Source organism: Procambarus clarkii, chromosome 4 (assembly GCF_040958095.1).
Source record: "Procambarus clarkii isolate CNS0578487 chromosome 4, FALCON_Pclarkii_2.0, whole genome shotgun sequence".
Lineage (NCBI taxonomy): Eukaryota > Metazoa > Arthropoda > Malacostraca > Decapoda > Cambaridae > Procambarus > Procambarus clarkii.
The window spans coordinates 6482220-6507746 of record NC_091153.1 but is presented as its reverse complement, the minus strand read 5'-3'; the positions used below and the strand labels follow the sequence as shown (position 1 = coordinate 6507746).

Here is a 25527-nt window from a genome sequence, read left to right as displayed (position 1 = left end):
GCAGTGAGGGGTCACTGTTAGGTGCAGTGAAGGGTCACTGTTAGGTGCAGTGAGGGGTTACTGTTAGGTGCAGTGAGGGGTTACTGTTAGGTGCAGTGAGACACTGTTAGGTGCAGTGAGGGGTTACTGTTAGGTGCAGTGAGGGGTCACTGTTAGGTGCAGTGAGGGGTTACTGTTAGGTGCAGTGAGGGACACTGCTAGGTACAGTGAGGGGTCACTGTTAGGTGCAGTGAGAGACACTGCTAGGTGCAGTGTGTTGTGAGTCAGTTCATCTCATTAAGACTTTCAGCAGAGATAATGATTCAGACCCTTGAACTTAAAGCCCATCTTCCTCAGACTTCAGGTCTTACCATACCAGTTTAACCTGAGAGCCAGCTTACCTAAGCTTTCAACAGTGGCTCAGACTTCCTGAAACAGTTACCACGAAGCTTCTGCTGAAAGTCTACTTGCCTGAGTCAGAGGTTTACAGCTAGTCTCCTTTACCCATTGTTGTTAGCGATTTATTTCACCACAATTGAGAGTGAGTCTACTTCTACCATTGAAGCGAGCTTTACCTTAGATGTAAACCATCTTATTTGAGCCCCAAGAGTGATAGTTTAAGGGCAAAATTCCTTACGTCTGAGGCGGTAATGAAAGCGTGAGAATCCATCGGTATCTTCCTTCTTATGCAGATAAAATAATGTTAATATTTCACCTCCTGTCATTCTCGAAGATAATGACTCCTAAGGGGCAGGACTCGGCCAGGGTTGAAGGCTCATATATCACTGCAATTTGATTTACAATGTTCGTCTAAGGACTATAATGTGATGAATGTGTTCGTTTTTGTCATTATATTTATTGTAGTCATGTTTTGAAAAATTATGCTGTCGCTTTTTGCCTAGAGAATCACTGTGAGATTAAAAAGACTTAACCACACACGAGAAGATGAGACGTCGACGTTTCGACCTGATAATGATCCAAGACGGACCGAAACGTCGTCGTCGTCGTCTCCTCATCTTCTGATGTGTGGTTTGGTCATCATATTTGACCAGACCACACACTAGAAGCTGAAGGGACGACGACGTTTCGGTCGATCCTGGACCATTCTCAAGTCTCACAATCGACTTGAGAATGGTCCAGGACGGACCGAAACGTCGTCGTCCCTTCACCTTCTAGTGTGTGGTCTGGTCAACATACTTCAGCCACGTTATTGTGACTCCTCGTCGCCAGTGTGAGACCTATATTGCTTGTCTGTCACTTCGCCCTCTAGTGGCTCTATTGCAATGAGGTTAATCTTGGACCATTTGATGATACTGATAATTATTTTTGAGTGATGACAATAGGGGTTTCCATGATGGGACTTTTGCACGAGTGTATAGTGCAGAAAAAGGTGTAAATGGCGATGGTGTTGTGAGGGAGACAGAGGAGGAGGTTACGACCCCCAGTCGTGTAAGGTCACGACCCCCCAGTCGTGTAAGGTCACGACCCCCAGTCGTGTAAGGTCACGACCCCCCAGTCGTGTAAGGTCACGACCCCCCTGTCGTGTAAGGTCACGACCCCCAGTCGTGTAAGGTCACGACCCCCAGTCGTGTAAGGTCACGACCCCCCAGTCGTGTAAGGTCACGACCCCCCAGTCGTGTAAGTTCACGACCCCCCAGTCGTGGAAGGTCACGACCCCCAGTCGTGTAAGGTCACGACCCCAGGCGAGTGAGGTCACGACCCCCAGTCGTGTAAGGTCACGACCCCAGGCGTGTGAGGTCACGACCCCAGGCGTGTGAGGTCACGACCCCCCAGTCGTGGAAGGTCACGACCCCCAGGCGTGTAAGGTCACGACCCCCAGTCGTGTAAGGTCACGACCCCCCAGTCGTGTAAGGTCACGACCCCCAGTCGTGTAAGGTCACGACCCCCCAGTCGTGTAAGGTCACGACCCCCAGTCGTGTAAGGTCACGACCCCAGGCGTGACTCACCTTGCAACTTGCAACAATTCTGGGGTTCCAGGTGCCAAATCATGCCTTATACAACCTGCCTCAAGTTATGGGATCAAGAATTATATATACCACGACCCTGCAATATCGAAATTCTTATATATAACGTTATATATGAACAACATATATTTTTGGGGGATTGTCTAAACTTTATTTTGTTTTAAGTGGTCAACTGGGAATAAATCACCTTCTCTCTAAGGTTATTATGACCACAATCGACTTGAGAATGGTCCAGGACGGACCGAAACGTCGTCGTCCCTTCACCTTCTAGTGTGTGGTCTGGTCAACATACTTCAGCCACGTTATTGTGACTCATCGCCTGCTTATTATGACCAAATTATACCACTTAAATTTTTGTTTTTTTATTTTTTCCGAACATTTATAATTTACTATAACATTTTAAGAGAACTAACCAATTTTTCAATTTAAAAAAATTGCTTATTTGAGAGTGAATCCCTTGGAAATAATCTACAGTGGAAGGAATAACATCGATTTTTTTTGTTACGAAATTACCCATTTGTTACCATCTTAATTCTGATTATTACCCAGTAGAACTGTCAAGAGTTTAAACTTAACTTTCAGATGAGGAACACTGCAAGAAATTCCATCCACTAAGTTGTTTTCCTTCAGGAAAATCAAAAGACGAAAATGGCAAAATTCACGTTAAATAATAAACTTTTATGAACGTCAGAGGACTGAAACTTAACAATGTTAAACAAATAAAAAATATATATAAACTGTAGTGTGTCGTTGTGTCTTAAATTCGGGGTTAAAAGGAGCAATTATAGGGAGAAAGAGCTAGGCCAGTATGACTATGTAACATTAAATTGCTTTGGTATATTATGTACTTAATTTGTGTTTCTATTGTAAGTAACTTCCGTGGATGGGATTAATGTTTCACCCCAGCTGGACCATTATCTATAGTCTAGCTCTATAGCTCTGTGTACACACACACAAATATAGGGGCTCTGTAGCTCTCTGTACACACACACACACACACATAGGGGTTCTGTAGCTCTCTGTACACACACACTTAGGGCTCTATACCTCTGCGTACACACACACACATAGGGCTCTATAGCTCTCTGTACACACACACTTAGGGCTCTATACCTCTGCGTACAAACACACACATAGGGCCTCTGTAGCTCTCTGTACACACACACGTAGGGCTCTATAGCTCTGCGTACACACATACACACATAGGGGCTCTGTAGCTCTGTGTACACACACACACATAGGGGCTCTGTAGCTCTCTGTACACACACACATAGGGCTCTATAGCTCTGCGTTCACACTCATAAGACTTTATAACTCTGAGTACACACACACACACACACATAGGGCTCTATAGCTCTGTGCACACTCTCACGTAGGCTGTGCCACAATGTTTCTGTGTCTCTGAACGTCAGAAATCTCTGCAAACTCTATTTTCAATAGTCAAATGAGCTAAATAATGCCTTACACCAATAGCAATCACTAATAACTTACTAGAATTAACTGACTAGAACATCAATTTCCCTCACACTAACTTACATATTACCTTTTCCATGTAAAGCATTTACACTCAGTCGCTATGAATAATAGGGTGTTTCAGTGTTAAATATCACAGGGTAAATTAATAGCCAACAATTAAAGTTGGTAATTAATAGCCAACTTATTATTTAATTAATAACAAATTAAATTAATGACCGGTATTGATATGCCATGATCTAGTATTATATATTAGAGAAAAATCAAGTAAGACAAAAGAAATAGAATAACAAAAAAAGCAATTGTTAAAACAAAAGTATTATTGAGAACTGGAAAATATTTCCTGTTCAGTTGATGCTATGTGTATGACATACTATAATTATATATCATTGTAATAATACCACACTATAAGAATGTTGTATGATGATAATGACACATTATAGTAATGTTATGTTGTAATAATATTACGCCATGATAATGTTACACCATAATAATGTCATATCATAATAATATAAATATATATATATATATATATATATATATATATATATATATATATATATATATATACATTTATATATATTTATATATATTTATATATAACTGAAAACTCACACCCCAGAAGTGACTCGAACCCATACTCCCACAACTGGTATGTACAGGGACGCCTTAATCCGCTTGACCATCACGACCGGACATAAGGAAGTGATAGCCGAGGCTATATGAACCACTTCCCCGCCGGCACTCGGATGGTAATCTTGGGCATAGCATTTTATCAAATCACCTCATTCTTTGGGGCACACGTGAGGAACACAAATGCAAACAAGCCTGAATGGTCCCCAGGACTATATACAACTGAAAACTCACACCCCAGAAGTGACTCGAACCCATACTCCCACAACTGGTATGTACAGGGACGCCTTAATCCGCTTGACCATCACGACCGGACATAAGGAAGTGATAGCCGAGGCTATATGAACCACTTCCCCGCCGGCACTCGGATGGTAATCTTGGGCATAGCATTTTATCAAATCACCTCATTCTTTGGGGCACACGTGAGGAACACAAATGCAAACAAGCCTGAATGGTCCCCAGGACTATATACAACTGAAAACTCACACCCCAGAAGTGACTCGAACCCATACTCCCACAACTGGTATGTACAGGGACGCCTTAATCCGCTTGACCATCACGACCGGACATAAGGAAGTGATAGCCGAGGCTATATGAACCACTTCCCCGCCGGCACTCGGATGGTAATCTTGGGCATAGCATTTTATCAAATCACCTCATTCTTTGGGGCACACGTGAGGAACACAAATGCAAACAAGCCTGAATGGTCCCCAGGACTATATACAACTGAAAACTCACACCCCAGAAGTGACTCGAACCCATACTCCCACAACTGGTATGTACAGGGACGCCTTAATCCGCTTGACCATCACGACCGGACATAAGGAAGTGATAGCCGAGGCTATATGAACCACTTCCCCGCCGGCACTCGGATGGTAATCTTGGGCATAGCATTTTATCAAATCACCTCATTCTTTGGGGCACACGTGAGGAACACAAATGCAAACAAGCCTGAATGGTCCCCAGGACTATATACAACTGAAAACTCACACCCCAGAAGTGACTCGAACCCATACTCCCACAACTGGTATGTACAGGGACGCCTTAATCCGCTTGACCATCACGACCGGACATAAGGAAGTGATAGCCGAGGCTATATGAACCACTTCCCCGCCGGCACTCGGATGGTAATCTTGGGCATAGCATTTTATCAAATCACCTCATACCAGTTGTGGGAGTATGGGTTCGAGTCACTTCTGGGGTGTGAGTTTTCAGTTGTATATAGTCCTGGGGACCATTCAGGCTTGTTTGCATTTGTGTTCCTCACGTGTGCCCCAAAGAATGAGGTGATTTGATAAAATGCTATGCCCAAGATTACCATCCGAGTGCCGGCGGGGAAGTGGTTCATATAGCCTCGGCTATCACTTCCTTATGTCCGGTCGTGATGGTCAAGCGGATTAAGGCGTCCCTGTACATACCAGTTGTGGGAGTATGGGTTCGAGTCACTTCTGGGGTGTGAGTTTTCAGTTGTATATAGTCCTGGGGACCATTCAGGCTTGTTTGCATTTGTGTTCCTCACGTGTGCCCCAAAGAATGAGGTGATTTGATAAAATGCTATGCCCAAGATTACCATCCGAGTGCCGGCGGGGAAGTGGTTCATATAGCCTCGGCTATCACTTCCTTATGTCCGGTCGTGATGGTCAAGCGGATTAAGGCGTCCCTGTACATACCAGTTGTGGGAGTATGGGTTCGAGTCACTTCTGGGGTGTGAGTTTTCAGTTGTATATAGTCCTGGGGACCATTCAGGCTTGTTTGCATTTGTGTTCCTCACGTGTGCCCCAAAGAATGAGGTGATTTGATAAAATGCTATGCCCAAGATTACCATCCGAGTGCCGGCGGGGAAGTGGTTCATATAGCCTCGGCTATCACTTCCTTATGTCCGGTCGTGATGGTCAAGCGGATTAAGGCGTCCCTGTACATACCAGTTGTGGGAGTATGGGTTCGAGTCACTTCTGGGGTGTGAGTTTTCAGTTGTATATAGTCCTGGGGACCATTCAGGCTTGTTTGCATTTGTGTTCCTCACGTGTGCCCCAAAGAATGAGGTGATTTGATAAAATGCTATGCCCAAGATTACCATCCGAGTGCCGGCGGGGAAGTGGTTCATATAGCCTCGGCTATCACTTCCTTATGTCCGGTCGTGATGGTCAAGCGGATTAAGGCGTCCCTGTACATACCAGTTGTGGGAGTATGGGTTCGAGTCACTTCTGGGGTGTGAGTTTTCAGTTGTATATAGTCCTGGGGACCATTCAGGCTTGTTTGCATATATTTATATATATTAATGTATATATACAGTATATAATGCTATTATCAATGTAATAGCTGGAAAGTTACTTTACATATATATATAATGCTGCTCTAACATTTGTCTATATATTTATATACAAACTTTCAATATCACTGGAACATTTTACTCCATCATAATGGGTTGTTAATATCGTATATATAATTTTTTAACCACAGTAACAATTGCAATGTGCTATATTATATCGCTATCATATTATATACGATATCTATATAGTATGAAATACCATTTATCTATGCTGATGCTGAATATATTTGGGTTAATTATGAGAATGACATATTATTAAAATCATTTTCATCGTGACATATATCTGGTCAGTGTGAACATTTTGTATAACCCCAAAATGGACACAGTGGAATGTGAAGTCGTAAATCGCTCACATGATGCAAATAAATTGAAATAAATATATGTATTATCTGTGAAAGTGATCCAGTGGAAAGCTAATTGATCTTGCAGATATATCTGTTTGTAATATGGATGTCCACGCCCTCAGATACACACACACACACATATTATATATATATATATATATATATATATATATATATATATATATATATATATATATATATATATATATATATATATATATATATATATATATATATATATATATAAACTGTTTAACACGGGTGGTACGCGAACAAGGGGACACAGGTGGAAACTGAGTACCCAAATGAGCCACAGGGACGTTAGAAAGAACTTTTTCAGTGTCAGAGTAGTTAACAGGTGGAATGCATTAGGCAGTGATGTGGTGGAGGCTAACTCCATACACAGTTTCAAATGTAGATATGATAGAGCCCAGTAGGCTCAGGAACCTGTACACCAGTTGATTGAGGGTTGAGAGGCGGGACCAAAGAGCCAGAGCTCAACCCCCGCAAGCACAAATAGGTGAGTACATACACACACACGCCTGAGATATAAAGGAACCAAGATACAATAGTTGATAGTGTGACCGACAATGCTTAAGAGGTGAACGTGCTCTCTCTCTCTCTCTTTCTCTCTCTCTTTCTCTCTCTCTCTCTCACTCATTCTTCTCTCACAATCTTCTCCCTCTCTGCCTTCTCCCTCACAACCTACTCAGGAATCGAGGATGCCGTGGACATTTCCCCTCTGGATCACATCACTGAGGAACTGTAAAAAAAATTCTTATAATCTGGTAACATTAATCCGGGTATTTGACGTTATTCTGCTCTTAATGATTTCTATAATAATCAAAAATCAAAATAAATTATCTTGTTTATTGTTCATTTATTTTAATTAAATCAGAGCCCATATTAAAGGAGAATCTCAGAGATACCTAACTGGTATTCAATCGAGACTTCAGGCCTCTTATCGTGTGCTACTTGAGCACTGAGGTATTAGGTTGATTGATTGCTTGATTGATAAAGATTAAGCCACCCAAAATGTGGCACGGGCATGAATAGCCCGTAAGTGGTGGCCCTTTGCAGCCATTAGCAGTATCAATAGATGATACTGGAGATCTGTGGAGGTGCGACTGCACCCTGCGTGACTAGGTAATCCACGTCCCGGTCCTATATATATGGCTAACCACAACACACGTGGATTGATTGATGAAGATTATGCAACCCAAGAGGTGGCACGGGCATGAATAGCCCCTAAGTGAAAGATTTTTAGGAGTGGATGTGATCTTTGATCGTGGTGGATCAATCACTCATTTTTAAGTACACTATCAAAGTAATCTGATCACATTTGTAATCTGTAGCGCATGTGCGCAGAATTTAAAGAAAGTTGTTATCTTATTAAATGCAGGAGATTTTGCTTATATTACAGTGAAAATAATTGAGAAATTGTACCCAATATTAATATTTTAAAGTAGACCATTAATTATTTCCTGATGTAATTTTAATATTTTTAATGTACTTTACATTGAATATATTTTGGCTTGAAAATACCTGGAGGCTTATCCCATAAACACGTTTAACTATGAAGATCTATTATGCTCTCTCAGCCCTCGCGCCTCTAAGGTAATTTCACACCCAAATAATTTGAACACATTTTTTTGTGCTTAATATTTCATATTATGTCATATTTTTATGTTATTCGTCAACCTAACATTAACAATGCACATTTGTTATTAATGAATTTGCTGGAATTTAATGAACACAATAAATCATCAATAAATCAAAATCATCATAAATCATCAATAAATCATAAATCATCATAAATCACGTTTTGGGATCGAGTTCAAACCGTTGTTCACTACCTAAGTTATACCACATATAAGATGTCCATATGTACACTAAGAGGACCAAACCACACATCAGAAAGTAGGGGAGACGACGACGTTTCGGTCCATCCTGGACCATTATCAAGTCCTGTGGAGAAACGACATCTTTTTCCTGTCGTCTAGTTGGGACATCAAGCCAAGCTACACGACAGAATGTCGTTTGATCAGCTAAATCACTGATGTGATGTGTGATGTATGTGTGTGTTTGTTTACAAAAAAAAACTGATGTGTAGTTTAAACATCATATCTTCATATTGTGACTCATCACCTGGCTACATAAACTAACCTGACAAGCCATTCAGATCATAGACTTTCCACTAATAAATAACACCATTTTGACAAAGCTACTCTATTTTTTAAAAGAGAGCTAGAATAGTGAAGATTCTATATAACTTAGCTGATCAAACAACTTCTAAACATAGCCTAATTGATCAACAAGAATACAGAATTTAATTAGACTGCTGCTTGGTCTCACTATAAGCACTCCAACATAATGTTTGTAACTCATCTTGTATGTACTTTTACCTGAATATATATTTTATAAGACTATGATTTGGGAGCCGGTCGGCCGAGCGGACAGCACGCTGGACTTGTGATCCTGTGGTCCTGGGTTCGATCCCAGGCGCCGGCGAGAAACAATGGGCAGAGTTTCTTTCACCCTATGCCCCTGTTACCTAGCAGTAAAATAGGTACCTGGGTGTTAGTCAGCTGTCACGGGCTGCTTCCTGGGGGTGGAGGCCTGGTCGAGGACCGGGCCGCGGGGACACTAAAAAACCCCGAAATCATCTCAAGATAACCTCAAGATGGTACAGTAGAATTCATCACTTCTAAATATACAAATTTTCAACAAAGAATTATTCAGGACATGAGAGGCGTGATCGGATATATACCAGTAACTAAATTTGTTGACAAAGCAATATCTCAAGAAAAATAAGTTAAATTTACTTCACTATATATTTTAAACTATTTTTTTCGTGGACGCCAATTTAAGTTAGTTCTAATCAATGAAGTGTCAAACCCGTGAAAGCTAATTTTCAGTCATTATGCCCTTGAAAAATCTGTAATTCCATTCTGATCGTCTAATATATATTAATACCAAAAAATTATATATCACGGTATTGGGATTTCCTTGGGGGAATATTATTAAATTTTTCATAGCCACCAACCACATGAAAAATTGTCTAATTAATGGTCTACCTTACACACACACAGAGTGCCCATCAAAGTCTCGAACCCTGGTAATAATCACCCGTATATCACTCACTACCACCCACCCACCGACACATTAATATACAAGCGTTATTATATATCATTTTGGTATCAAATCCAACGAAGCCCTTTCAGCATTTCTTGGGACATAAACAACTATTACTAACCTGAGGGGCTTTAAAAGGTGTATTTTCTTGTATTGATGTTCCGATTTTTAAATTGATGCCGTGATGTTGATGCTAGATTTTAAATGAATTCTAGTATAAAAAAAAATTTAGTATTTGTATAAAAAACAATGTTTTTTTAATGTATTTCTTTTAATGTATTTATTTAAATGTATTTATTTTAATGTATTTATTTTTATGTACTATTAATGTATTCACTTAAACATATTTTTAATGTTTATTTAAATGTATTTTTAATATTTAAATGAATTTGTAATATTTATATGTATATTTATAATATTTATTTAAATGTATTTTTAGTATTTAAATGTATTTTAATGTATTTTCTTTGCATACACTGAAGCGCTCAATGGAGCTCTAACATAGAGCTGAAGATAGTATATGGAGTGAAGATAGTGGGTACTGAGGTAAGGGGAGAGGGAAAGATAAATGGAGAGAGGACACCAGGGTATGATGAAAGACTAAGAGAATGGTGAGTGGGAAAGAGAGGGGGATTAAATGGAAGGGAAGAGGTAGAAGGGAGGGAGAGAAGGGCCACAGGAAAGAAGAGGGCAAGGGGTGAAAGTGGGAAGAGGTGGGGGAGATGAAAGGAAAGAGATCGGAAGAGATATATTGAGAGCCCCGGGCACCGCCGGTTAGCCTTCAGTGTAAAGATTTGTAAATACGAAATGTCAGTTTCCCCTAAAGCCAAAGGGGATGTTCAAAATGTTCAAAATATTTTGAACAGCGTGCTCGTGAGACAAGTTTGCGAGCACATTCGGGTCTCGTTATTTGACGAAATGTACAGTAATTACAAATGCAACATTGTATGGTGGAAAAGTTTATTAAATGAGATCAAGATAGTCGACAACATCATAACAGCAAAACTAGATGAGTTTGTAATTGTTCTCATTTTATATTACATATACATATGTATGCGAACAAGCCTGAATGGTCCCCAGGACTATATGCAACTGGGGTGTGCGTTTTCAGATACGTATGTATATGTATATTACAATATATACATGATCAGTGATACCACAAACATGGTGTGGGCAAGCATAACACTCTGGTTTATTTAAAAGCAGTTGTATTTACTATTCTAAATAGATGGGGAGAGAGTGGGAGACCTGCTGCATGGGTAACAGCTTCTCCCCCTATATCAACCTACCCAGACTTTGCACCCTGGAGAGGCCACTCCAGACCGATAACCAGAGCGCAACTCCATAGTCTCCTAAGATTACAGGATGTTTACTATTTACTAAATAATACATATTATATATCTTAACATTACATTCGTGCAATCACCATATCACCGGCACTATGTTGCATCACAGAGCAACACGCATCACCTCATTACAGTGAATCATGCAATATTGCACGTTAATCATACCATTAGGAATATGTTACAGATCAATAATATAATGGTGAACACGTTGCAAAGTTCCAACATATCAGTATAGTCCCTGTTACCTAGCAGTAAAAATAGGTACCTGGGTGTTAGCCAGCTGTCAGGGGCTGCTTCCTGGGGGTGGAGGCCTGGTCGAGGACCGGGCCGCGGGGACACTAAAAAGCCCCGAAATCATCTCAAGATAACCTCAAGATAACCTCAAGTCTATAATATGCATTCCTGCACACGGCAAATCCTCACTGCAATGCAATGAATGCCACTAGTTCCCTCACACAATTGTGTTGTCATTAAACTGTTATTTTGTCCTACTGAAACGAATAGTTTTCGTACAAACCTTGTTGTATTCACCTAGTTGTAGTTGGTAAGAAGGAAACTCAGCTCTTTATAGTTCCGCCTCTGATTTCTTATCTTGTTATCTTATACTGTAAATGGGTTTATAAGATAACAAGATAACTGGACATAGTTGAATCTGTGTGCAGCTTGGCTCTATCTCACCACCTAACTCTTAATTTTTTTTCAGTCCTGCATAATTTCTTTATAATAATACAAATAATTTCCTTTTCTCTGTGTCTCATTCGCAAGGGTGGGAATTATGAAGGGGAAAGCGCCAAGACATTACGACTATATAGCACTTGGAATATAAATTATAAATTAGATTCGATTTTTGAGAGAGATAAATCCCTAGAGTAGAACTATCGTACAATTACCTTGACGGCTATTGTAGGAAAACCGCATCAATCTATAATCCCAAAAGGCATTTATTTTGAAAATCTTAAATCATTAAAGGTTTCAATAAAGGGTTTTTATTAAGGGTATTTCGTGTTTAACACATTTACTCACATTTTCCCCAGTATATTTTAAGTAGATGTTATAGGTAAGGATTACGACGATGTATATCGTTACTTGATATATATCGTTACTTGATATATATCATGACAAAGACGTTCATATTGTACCTCATAAGGGACTCATTAAAACTGGACAGTGTATGGTACAGTGGATGGTACACTAGATGGTACAGTGCATGCTACACACACTTCGATTGGCTTTGAAGATCTATGATACATTGCCTTGTTGTGAGAATCCTGGAGATTGGAGGCCCTTCCCACTACCAATCTCTTCAAGACTGAGAAAGACGAAGTATTCCTGTGGTGAAAAAGACAAACGAACAGAATGGATTTACACTCACAATACAGATAAAATGTTGACCTATCACATTCGAGGGAGTGGAAAGACAAATTGGATGCGCCGTTCTGATTGGAAAGCAATTGTTGAAAACCTGTGTTTACCTAACTGTATTTGCACATTTTGTGAGCTTCAGCTCTTGGGTCCGCCTCTCGGTCTTCAATCAACTAGAGTATCGGTTTCAATTGATTTTGGGATATATTAGATCTGCATTTGAAGGTGTGTGTATAGAGTTTGGTTCCAGTAATTCAAGAGTAGACCTGTGATCATAGACCACAGTACATACATCAAGGAAGGGAGATACAGGGAGGAGTGAATTTTTATGGGCACAAGATGGGCACAAGATGTGCACAAGATGTGCACAAGATGGGCACAAGATGTGCACAAGATGGGCATCAGGAGTGGTCTGATACCCATCTTGTGCCTGAATGAAACTAGACTGAGGATCTACGTAATTCCTTTGTCGATACTAAGAAGAGTGAGATGAAGGATAAGAGAGAAGAGAGAGATAAAGGGAAGAGGAGGTCACTCTTACTGGAAGACCCTGGCGAAGCAAGGATGGTTCGACTTGAGAATGGTCCAGGACGGACCGAAACGTCGTCGTCCCTTCACTTTCTAGTGTGTGGTCTGGTCAGCAAGGGTGGTTACACTGATGGTTGACAGTGTCTCTGGGCTGTGATAGATCTGGGGCCACATTCACGAAGCAGTTACGCAAACACTTACGAACCCGTACATCTTTTCTCAATCTTTGGCGGCTTTGTTTACAATTATTAAACAGTTAATGAGCTCCGAAGCACCAAGAGGCTGTTTATAACAAGAACAACAGTTGATTGGCAAGTTTTCATGCTTGTAAAATGTTTAATAAATGTAACCAAAGCCGTCAAAGATTGAGAAATGATGTACACGTTCGTAAGTACTTGCGTAACTGCTTCGTGAATCTGGCCCCCAGGTTTGTAAGTGCTTGCGTAACTGTTTCGTGAGTCTGGCCCCCTGGAGAAGCCTTCAACATAAAGTGAAGAACGAGGGCCTCACGTATATGTGTCGAGGTGTAGTGAAGAGATCAAAGGGAGGGAGAGCAGTGAGGGTGTATGAGTTTATTTGCACAGTAAGGACTTAGAAGGGATTAAATGCGTACATGGAGATGAAGAACGAGTATACTGGAGAAGGGACTTAACGAGATGGAAGGCAGTAAAGGAGAAGGAGAATTATTTAGATACATTCTCAGAAATATGATAAAGCGAACTAACAATTTTTGCTACGAAGAAACATATATTAACTGGCCAGGAATATTGAAATACTCGCGGTACGCAATATTATAGAACTAAATCCATTTGTTCACCAAAAAATCCATAATACAAATGACATTTAATAAAAATAAAATTACATATTAGGAAAGGAATTTAGCCAGTTGCAAAATATCAGTGTAATATGGAGTACCATTATTGGGTGAAAATTACATTGATTTTCAATATTTCACTCCACCATTCCGCTGCTAATCGACGGAATAAGGCTAACAGAACACAACAAACTCAACATGCAACAAAAAATATCACAAAAACACATAAATAACAAAAATATATTTAAAAATAGCATCTGTATATAATACTAAATAATTCGAAAATTCGATAAAATACATATAATTACGGGTGATTTTGCAATAATATCCAATTAAAAAATATGAAAATAATTGATTAATAGCTTGCAAATTTAATCAAGTATATCCTGGATGTACGTAAAAAAAATTGAATAGTGTACGATGACTATTGATTGAGATGAATCCTGTTTGTAAATTATTTACAGCGAACGATGGCATTCGTTAAAATCAGCGAACGATGGCATTCGTTAAAATCAGCGAACGATGGCATTCGTTAAAAGCAGCGAACGATGGCATTCGTTAAAATCAGCGAACGATGGCATTCGTTAAACCCCACACAGAGGTGTACGTCCCTATGGATGCTGCAAAGTTAAAGCGTTAGCCAAATGATTCACCTAAAAATGTGAGCAATTTCTAAACATGTTGAAAATTTGAAGTAAAAATTGCATTCAGGCACTAGGGGATTCCCGGCCAATATAGCATAGTGTCGAGGTTACTTTTTGCAGAATAACACTTTTCAGGGCTGCAGCTGTGGTTTAAAGACAGGTGTGTGTGAGAGCAGGTATGTACATGTGTGTGTGTGGGAGCAGGTATGTACAGGTGTGTGTGCGTGCTTGATGACGTACGTGAAGGTACGTAGAGAAAGATGTACTGACCTAGTTGTGCTTGCGGGGGTTGAGCTCTGGCTCTTTGGTCCCGCCTCTCAACTTTCTACAGATTCCTGAGCCTACTGGGCTCTATCATATCTACATTATAAACTGTGTATGGAGTCAGCCTCCACCACATCACTGCCTAATGCATTCCACCTGTTAACTACTCTGACACTGAAAAAGTTCCTTCTAACGTCCCTGTAGCTCATGTGGGTAATCAGTTTCCACCTGTGTTCCCTTGTTTGTGTCCCACCCGTGCTAAACAGTTTATTTTTATCTAACCTGTCAATTTCTCTATTTTATAGGTAGTGATCAAGTCTCCCCTAACTCTTCTGTCTTCCAGTGTCGTGAGGTTCAGTTCCAGTAATCTTTCCTCATAGCTCATACCTCTCAGCTCGGGGACTAGCCTAGTGACATACCTCTGAACCTTTACTAACTTCGTTTTGTGTCTGACTAGATGTGTACAAGATGGTGTGTATATTAAGGTGTGTAGAGGAAGATGTGTACAGAAGGGAGTATACAGGAAAGCGAGTGTACATGGACTCACCTAGTTGAGCTTGCGGGGGTTGAGCTCTGGCTCCTTGGTCCCGCCAAAAGGATACGAGTTAAAGCACCGGTGTTATTGAGGGTGAACTCAACTAACTCTACCCGGCCAGCTTCCCCCAACCTCCTCTCACCTGAGTTTGTGGGGAATGAACTCTAGCTTCTGGGCCCCTGCCTCTGTATCTAATAAAGTTTGGTGAGTCATCTCCACGACCGCCATGAGTCTGGTGAGTAATAAAAGCTACCACCCAAATATCTTGTGCAGCATCGATGACAGAACGTAGCAATTCTTGTCTCCGGAGAAGAAAGCATTATTTTATATTTCCTCGTGTCCCTAAAGTTTACAAAATGGCTTTTATATCACTCAAGTTTACTTTGACCTTTGGCAGCTTTGGGACGATATCTTGAAATGCCAGAGGTCTGCCCACTCCTTATCTCGAGGTGTGTCAATGTGTCAATATGTCAATGTGTCAATATGTCATTGTTTCAATATGTCATTGTGTCAATATGTCATTGTGTCAATATGTCATTGTTTCAATGTGTCATTGTGTCAATGTGTCATTGTGTCAATATGTCATTGTGTCAATATGTCATTGTGTCAATATGTCATTGTGTCAATGTGTCATTGTGTCAATATGTCATTGTGTCAATATGTCATTGTGTCAATGTGTCATTGTGTCAATGTGTCATTGTGTCAATATGTCATTGTGTCAATATGTCATTGTGTCAATGTGTCATTGTGTCAATGTGTCATTGTGTCAATATGTCATTGTGTCAATGTGTCATTGTTTCAATGTGTCATTGTGTCAATATGTCATTGTGTCAATGTGTCATTGTGTCAATATGTCATTGTGTCAATATGTCATTGTGTCAATGTGTCATTGTGTCAATGTGTCATTGTGTCAATGTGTCATTGTTTCAATGTGTCATTGTGTCAATGTGTCATTGTGTCAATGTGTCATTGTGTCAATATGTCATTGTGTCAATGTGTCATTGTTTCAATGTGTCATTGTGTCAATATGTCATTGTGTCAATGTGTCATTGTGTCAATATGTCATTGTGTCAATATGTCATTGTGTCAATGTGTCATTGTGTCAATGTGTCATTGTGTCAATGTGTCATTGTTTCAATGTGTCATTGTGTCAATGTGTCATTGTGTCAATGTGTCATTGTGTCAATATGTCATTGTGTCAATATGTCATTGTGTCAATATGTCATTGTGTCAATGTGTCATTGTGTCAATATGTCATTGTGTCAATATGTCATTGTGTCAATGTGTCATTGTGTCAATGTGTCATTGTGTCAATATGTCATTGTGTCAATATGTCATTGTGTCAATGTGTCATTGTGTCAATGTGCCATTGTGTCAATATGTCATTGTGTCAATGTGTCATTGTTTCAATGTGTCATTGTGTCAATATGTCATTGTGTCAATGTGTCATTGTGTCAATATGTCATTGTGTCAATATGTCATTGTGTCAATGTGTCATTGTGTCAATGTGTCATTGTGTCAATGTGTCATTGTTTCAATGTGTCATTGTGTCAATGTGTCATTGTGTCAATATGTCATTGTGTCAATGTGTCATTGTGTCAATGTGTCATTGTGTCAATGTGTCATTGTGTCAATGTGTCATTGTGTCAATGTGTCATTGTGTCAATGTGTCATTGTGTCAATGTGTCATTGTGTCAATGTGTCATTGTGTCAATATGTCATTGTGTCAATGTGTCATTGTGTCAATGTGTCATTGTGTCAATGTGTCATTGTGTCAATGTGTCATTGTGTCAATGTGTCATTGTGTCAATGTGTCATTGTGTCAATGTGTCATTGTGTCAATGTGTCATTGTGTCAATGTGTCAATATATTAATATGTCAATGTGTCTGTGTCAATCGAGAAGGAGAATTATATAAATTGCAAAAAAAATGAATATACGAACTATTAACAAATCTAATTAATTAAAAAATCAATAAATCATTCCATTAAAACCATTCCTGATCAAGTTATTATTAAAATCTATCCAAGAAAATATTCTAGAAGAAGTAATACAAATGAATCGTCGAAAAAAATTGATCCAAGAGAATGATCCAATAAAAAATAATAATAATAAAAATAATATTAATACAGATTTATATAAAATGTAATTTGCAACAGAAAAAAACATCCGAGGCCTCGCCTTGCAACATTTGTGAACATTCAACGTGAAAATCATTAAAGTTAGAAGGAATGTACCTCGTTTATCTGAGTTTAATTAATTTAGTGAACTGAATTCTAAAATGTTCCATTCTAAACAGGTAGCATACATTGGTGTACACTCTGCCTGCATTCACCCAAACATGTTTTACTTCCGCATGAATGAAAATTGAATGCAAATATATATGCTATAGAATATATTTCACTCAGCTAAACATATATATATACATCAGATGTTTGGGCTCATATTTGACGTCAACAAGAATATTGGGCTGAAGGAGATGAGGTGAGGATGTTGTAGGTACGGTACAGGGAGCAGGGGTACAGGAACTTGGGGTACGATAAGTGGGTACAGGGTGCGGGGTACAGGAAGGGACAGAGGAAGTAGGGTACAGGAAGTACCCCACCAAAACTGTACAATTCTGTAATTCTACCCCACTGACAAGAGAGGAAGGGGAGGATACAGAAAGTGACAGAGAAAGTGGGGGGGGTACAGGAACTTTTGAGGCCGCTCTAAGAAGGAAATGAAATAGCTAAACGATTTGCAGATTGATATAAGCGATGGCACAGAACTAGGGCATTCTGTTTTGTTTGGTCTGTCCTCAAGTCTCTGTGATTGTTTAGATCTAGCTTCAATTCGTATTGCTATTTCATCTCGTTCACCACCTAATCCTCTACCCTCTACCCTCTCTCTCTCTCTCTCTCTCTCTCTCTCTCTCTCTCTCTCTCTCTCTCTCTCTCTCTCTCTCTCTCTCTCTCTCTCTCTCTCTCTCTCTCTTGCCTTGCTCCGTACCGGGTTGCTCCTGTAGCTACGTTACGTAGCTGTTCCTGCTCCTTATTGTACAAACTGCGTTGTCCCACTTACAGTCGTAAGTGTAGAATGTCCCGATTTTCAATATGGTTGCATGTCCTACTTTCTTAATGTCCATTGAAGTCATTTGTCTCTTGACAGAATCCTTGGGGAATCCGATACCTTTGATTTCGCTCCCTTGATGTGCATTTGTTCTGGTATTGGCATTCAGTATCGTGTTTAACGCCTTTTGATCCAGCGACACTGATGGTGGTACACAGGCCTTGGCGCCTTTTTATACAGCTACTTAGAGTGGCTTCAGAATACATATGTTTGAATTTGTTCAAATAGCTCTGAATGAACTTTCTCTGTAGCCGAAAAAAGGAGATTTTTTGCATTCGGGAATTTGGGTGGAGGTAGTTTTATGCTCTCTGCTCCCTTGGGCTGGACGGTAGACCGACGGTCTCGCTTCATGCAGGTCAGCGTTCAATCCCCGACCGTCCACAAGTGGTTGGGCACCATTCCTTCCCCCCGTCCCATCCCAAATTCTTATCCTGACCCCTTGCAAGTGCTATATAGTCGTAATGACTTGGCGCTTTCCCTTGATAATTCATTCATTCATTCCCTCCCTCTCCTAGTGCCTCTTCCACCTCTCTTTCCCGCTCCATCTCTCAAGCTACGACAAACCTTCCCCTTCTCCTATCCCAGCACCTCGCCACGGACTCTCCCGACTCCCCCAATCCTACCAGAAGGCTGCAAAGTTAAGGAGAATCAGGCCCCCGTTGCACTTGGCTAATGTCTTTAGTTTAACCCAAATTCAATAGGAGATTCTCCCAAGTGTATCAGTGTGGCGAGGTGTGCAGGTGGCAGGAACGCAGCCATAACTGCAAGCGGTGGGGGATGATAGCGGGAACTCTCACCACCTTCACTACAACACCGCTGTTACCACTGGTTATCTTGATATGATATGATTTCTTGATCACGTGGTGTGAGTGAGGCAAGGTTACAGGCGCCTGCAGAGAGCATCCAAGTCACACAACACTGTAACTAACGACTCATGCAGACGAGGGAGTCATAATAACGTGGTTGAAGTATGTTGACCAGACCACACACTAGGAAGGTGAAGGGACGACGACGTTTCGGTCCGTCCTGGACCATTTTCAAGTCGACTTGAAAATGGTCCAGGACGGACCGAAACGTCGTCGTCCATTCACCTTGTAGTGTGTGGTCTGGTCAACAATCAACTTCGAACCGGAACCTCAGGACTACGAATCCCGAATTCTGTCCACTCAGCCGTCATTCCCCTGTCTTTCTTTATAAAATTGGTGTCATACATAGCTAATCGGAACAGAGAGACAGACGATAGTTCAACTTGAAGAATATATTTGGTCCAGAGAGAACCGCTTCATTTGACGGTCTAATGACCACCAAGTTAATCAATACTGCTAATCAATACAATACTGCTAATCAATACTCCTAATCACTGCAGTAATTACAAAGGGGGACACGTTGTCAATACAAAGCAATGTCAACTGCGTATCTACATTGAAGAATGAACTTTCCTACTGTATATGTGTAATTACATATATATGTAGTTTGGGTAATTACATATATATGTAATCAGTGCTATAACGACGAGGATGTCCTCGTGGCTGTAGCACTGAAGGCTAATTACATATACATAATAATATTTTATGTATATATATATATATATATATATATATATATATATATATATATATATATATATATATATATATATATATATATGTCGTACCTAATAGCCAGAACGCACTTCTCTGCCTACTATGCAAGGCCCGATTTGCCTAATAAGCCAAGTTTTCATAAATTAATTGTTTTTCGACTACCTAACCTACCTAACCAAACCTAACCTAACTTTTTCGGCTACCTAACCTAACCTAACCTAAAAAGATAGGTTAGGTTAGGTTAGGTAGGGTTGGTTAGGTTTGGTCATATATCTACGTTAATTTTAACTCCAATAAAAAAATATTGACCTCATACATAATGAAATCGGTAGCTTTATCATCTCATAAGAAAAAAAAATTAGAAAATATAATAATTCAGGAAAACTTGGCTTATTAGGCAAATCGGGCCTTGCATAGTAGGCCGAGAAGTGCGTTCTGGCTACTAGGTACGACATATATATATATATATATGTGTGTGTGTGTGTGTGTGTGTGTGTGTGTGTGTGTGTAATTACTTCCACACCTGTCACTACATCTGTGACAGAAAGTCAGGTGTGTCAGCGTATCAAATCAAGAAAAGTCCCATATCTTACCTGCTGGTCCTTGGCCTTCTAGTCCCAACCTGTTACGGGGGAACCATGAAGGTCCAGAACCGGTCTCCACAGTATTGTGCAGACCGGTTCATTCACACACTCAACCCTCATCCTGTGTGAGGGGTGGCTGTGGGACCCAACGCACTCACACTCACACACCCGTCGTGAACAAGGCAGTTTGAGTGCTGTTACTCGCTCTCATCCCGAATTGGCCAATTCAGGTGAAGCATTTTCAGCCGGCGTCACTCTGATTGGTGGGTCAAACTGCCTTGGTTCAGCTGTGCAGCCGCCACCAAAGGTGCGGCCAGTTCTCCTGGGACTCATTTTCACACGATTTCCATTCCGGGTTATGTGGGGTTGTTCCATGAGGTCCACCCGCCTTGTGGCTCTCCTTATAGGACGTTGTCAGACTCTGGTAGTTCTGGGGGTGGTGGTGGTAGTTCAGGTAGTGGTGGTTGTATTCTGTTGATCCTTGTGGTAGCTCTGGTGCTTTTGGGGAAGTTATGGTACTGGAATGGTAGTTCTTGTGTTGCTGGTGGCAATTCTTATGCTGCTAGTGGTAGTTATGGTGTTGGTGGTGGTAGATATGATGCTTCTGGTGGTAGTTAAGGTGCTGGTGCTTGTAGTTCTTGTGATGTAGCCCCAGAGACTGTCCTCGTGACTGTAGCCCCAGAGGTTGTCCTCGTGACTGTAGCCCCAGAGGTTGTCCTCGTGACTGTAACCCCAGAGGTTGTCCTCGTGGCTGTAGCCCCAGAGACTGTCCTCGTGGTTGTAGCCCCAGAGACTGTCCTCGTGGCTGTAGCCCCAGAGACTGTCCTCGTGACTGTAGCCCCAGAGACTGTCCTCGTGGCTGTAGCCCCAGAGGTTGTCCTCGTGACTGTAGCCCCAGAGACTGTCCTCGTGGCTGTAGCCCCAGAGACTGTCCTCGTGGTTGTAGCCCCAGAGACTGTCCTCGTGGCTGTAGCCCCAGAGACTGTCCTCGTGGATGTAGCCCCAGAGACTGTCCTCGTAACTGTAGCCCCAGAGACTGTCCTCGTGGCTGTAGCCGCAGAGACTGTCCTCGTGGATGTAGCCCCAGAGACTGTCCTCGTGGATGTAGCCCCAAAGGCCGTCCTCTTGGCTGCAGCCTTGGACGTTACACAGATTAACAATGTTCTGGTGACTGTTGCCCCTGAAAAAAGAGAGAACGTCCCTCTGGAAAGACTAATTTGAGGCAAGTCTTCGTGTCCTTGTCTCCCATGACACTACTGGAGGAGCGGTGTATCTGAAGGCTGCAAGTTGGTCAGAGTTGTGGACGCGTCTCTCACTCGCTCCAACTTTGATGACGATGTTTGTCCTTGGTCCCCGGCGGTGAAGCTTGCTGAGGAAATTATGTGGTGCAGGTCCTTGGTTCAGGGGATAGGCGGTAATGGCAGGGAAGGAGAGGTGAGGATAGAGGAATAGACGGTGAGAGAAAAGGGGGAGGGAATGAAGATGAGAGGGGGGAATTATCTGGGGGGAATCGCCAAGCCATTGCGACTATTTAGCACTTGGATGGGATGAGGATAATGATTTGGGATGGGATGGAGGGAAGGAATGGTGGTCTAACCCCTTGTGGACGGTTGGGGATTGAACGTCGACCTGCATGAAGCGAGACCATCGCTCTACTGTCCAGCCCAAGTGCTTGGAAATGAAGAAGAATGAAAGGAAAAGCGAGAGGGATTTTGAGAGAGACAGATATGAATAACAGGGAAGAAAGTAAGTAGGAAGTAGAAGTGAGAAAGGGAACATGAGAGGTAGGGAAGGAGATAAACAAATATATAAGGGAATCGTGAGGAATGTCAACAGTATGGGCCCACAAGCAACAGAGAGAAGGAGACAAAGTCCTGGAGAGAAAGAGACAATGTAAGACATTGTGTTCTACAGTGAGAACTTATCCACTACAAATATAATCCTCGAAAAATCAGATCAGAATCTAAACACAAGTGGACGAATTTGACTCTAGCTTCGAGTCAGAGAATTTGACTCTAGCTTCGAGTCAGAGAATTTGACTCTAGCTTCGAGTCAGAGAATTTGACTCTAGCTTCAAGTCAAAGAATTTGACTCTAGCTTCGAGACAGAGAATTTGACTCTAGCTTCGAGTCAGAGAATTTGACTCTAGCTTCGAGTCAGAGAATTTGACTCTAGCTTCGAGTCAGAGAATTTGACTCTAGCTTCGAGTCAGAGAATTTGACTCTAGCTTCGAGTCAAAGAATTTGACTCTAGCTTCGAGTCAAAGAATTTGACTCTAGCTTCGAGTCAGAGAATTTGACTCTAGCTTCGAGTCAGAGAATTTGACTCTAGCTTCGAGTCAGAGAATTTGACTCTAGCTTCGAGTCAGAGAATTTGACTCTAGCTTCGAGTCAGAGAATTTGACTCTAGCTTCGAGTCAGAGAATTTGACTCTAGCTTCGAGTCAGAGAATTTGACTCTGACTCTAGAAAGGTCTTTCTAGGTCTAGGTCTCTAGAAAGATCAACTCTTCTGTAGAGTTGCTCTCGTGTTTATTGGCTATTCTCCAGTGTTACCCCCCTCCTTTAGTGGCTCTTTTGTATAATTACTCGTTTGTTTATTTGCTCTTTTGTTTAATTACTCGTTTGTTTATTGCCTCTTTTGTATAATTACTCGTTTGTTTATTGGCTCTTTTGTATAATTACTCGTTTGTTTATTGCCTCTTTTGTATAATTACTCGTTTGTTTAGTGGCTCTTTTGTATAATTACTCGTTTGTTTAGTGGCTCTTTTGTTTAGTGGCTCTTTTGTTTAATTACTCGTTTGTTTAGTGGCTCTTTTGTTTAATTACTCGTTTGTTTATTGGCTCTTTTGTATAATAACTCGTTTGTTTATTGGTTCTTATATTGTTTTTCTCTTGTTTATTGTCTCTTCTGTTGTTTTACCCTTGTTTAGTGGTTCCACTCCACCCTTTCTTTTGTTTCGGCATTTCTCTCTTCCCAGAGTTAATTCTTGCCATTTGTGCGTCCTCTATAGGAATATCTTCAAACATAATTTTTTGTTTATCATCAACTTTACACATCCTCCTACCGTCTGTATTCTTTATATACGCATTGCCTGGGATTTCTTGGGTAGTATTATAATGGTAATCATTCCTGTCAATTTTGTCTCCATAATTTCTATCACATCGGGGGTTTGTGCAGTTCTTTAAATTCTCCCACTTTGTTTAATCGTCTATCAGCATTGGTGTACTAGATGATTATTACTTCACGTTATTTCGTTCTCAGGTTGGATATCTACCAGTCTCTGGGATGGGGTCTTGGTTGGATCTTGGTGAATGAATAGGTAGTTCGGAGAGGATGGGATGTGGAAGAGAGTATAGGGACATGGCGTAGAATGAAGAATCAGGGAGAGTTTGGGGGAGTGAGGAAGCGAGAGCAAGACTTGACAAATATAACAGAAAGAGGAGGTATTATGGATTGTTGGCCATCTGGGAAGGGGAATGTGTAGGGGAAAGGGTCAAGGGTGTTTTGATGGTTAGTGGGAGGCAGTTGTTAGGTTGCGGGGGAGATTTTCACTCTCTTTCTGGCGAGAGAGAGAGAGACACTGCTACACCATTTCGGTGTAGCAGTGACAGGTGGATGTTGGGTGCCTGGTAAGGTAGGTATGGTGAAGGTTCTGATGGTGAAGAATTATTTGATCAGGTTTGTCATTCCTGGATGTTAAGTGTACCTTGCCGGCTTCCGGGTACCTCTGTCCTGTGATGGTGTTCGCTTGTCTCCTTACTGTGTCGCTGCTTCATGGATGGTGTTCTTGCATTAGTGTTAATTGCTCCTGTCTCCCTCACTTCCCTCTTCCCCTCAGCGGCCCATTCTCCACTTCCTCTCCCTGTCTTTATTCATCCTCATTTCTTCCTTACTCATTTTCTCACACTAGAAAATCCTGCAATTCACTGAGCTCTCGTTAGGAAGTTTAGCAAAATTCTCATCTTCTTTAGAAAATGTCAGCTTCAGCAGCGAAACTTCTATATTTTCTCGTGCTGCTGAAGGTGACTTCAGCTTGTTCAGTTCCGCCAAGTTCTTCTCAACTACTTGTTAGACAGCAACACTCTCAAGAGGTCTACAGCAGAATCTCTCAAGACACACTCAGCAGATTTTTGTTTCTACTGTTATCTCAGTATATCCTTGAATAATTGGAGTTCACATCCATTATAACCAGGCTGATCTGGCACTTCCTGCAGGAAGTTCTCCATCTGTCTAAGACAGCCACTTCTCGTCTGATTATACTTCTTAGATGAAAGGAAGTTGATGAGCTATTGTCATACAGATGTTATTTGTGTCTTTAGCGACCTCTGCTCCTCATTAGTCTAATCTGCAGTTCCTTTTTATATCTTTGCCTCCAGTAGGCTATATTAGTGGGCATATCTGGGACCTGATCCCTCGAGTCTGTTCCGTGTATATGTCATACCTCTCTCGTCTACTTTCCAGAAGTGCTTTGAGATGGTGGTAGTAATGTAGGCGTTTTACTGTGTCTTCCCGTGCAGTATAGCTGCTCTGTATTCCATGTATTTCAGAAAGTGGAAGACACTATCATTCATGTTGTTGTGTCAGATTCAGGTACTCGGAACATAACGTTCTGTTTAACACGGGCTATTGTGAGCCCGTAGTGGACGTCTATCATTCATATAGTGCAAGAGTGCACTTAACTTCAAAAGAAGGAGCAATGTGGTGGACAATCGACTTGAGAATGGTCCAGGACGGACCGAAACGTCGTCGTCCCTTCACCTTCTAGTGTGTGGTCTGGTCAACATACTTCAGCCACGTTATTGTGACTCCTTGCCTACAGCTGGACTCTCTGCTCTTAAAGGTTCCTATAATTATTTTCCTGACTGGTGATAACTCTGC

General features: G+C 41.1%; 1 protein-coding gene across 1 annotated transcript in view; it reads left to right on the top strand.

The window, feature by feature from the left end:
* Positions 1-21869, top strand: part of LOC138370460 (calphotin-like) — a 33354-nt gene extending 11485 nt beyond the window's left edge. The window contains exon 2 of the mRNA XM_069334832.1: positions 21298-21869. Coding sequence (XP_069190933.1) covers positions 21298-21869 — 572 coding nt within the window. The remainder of the gene's footprint in view (positions 1-21297) is intronic.
* The last annotated feature ends 3658 nt before the right edge of the window (positions 21870-25527 follow it).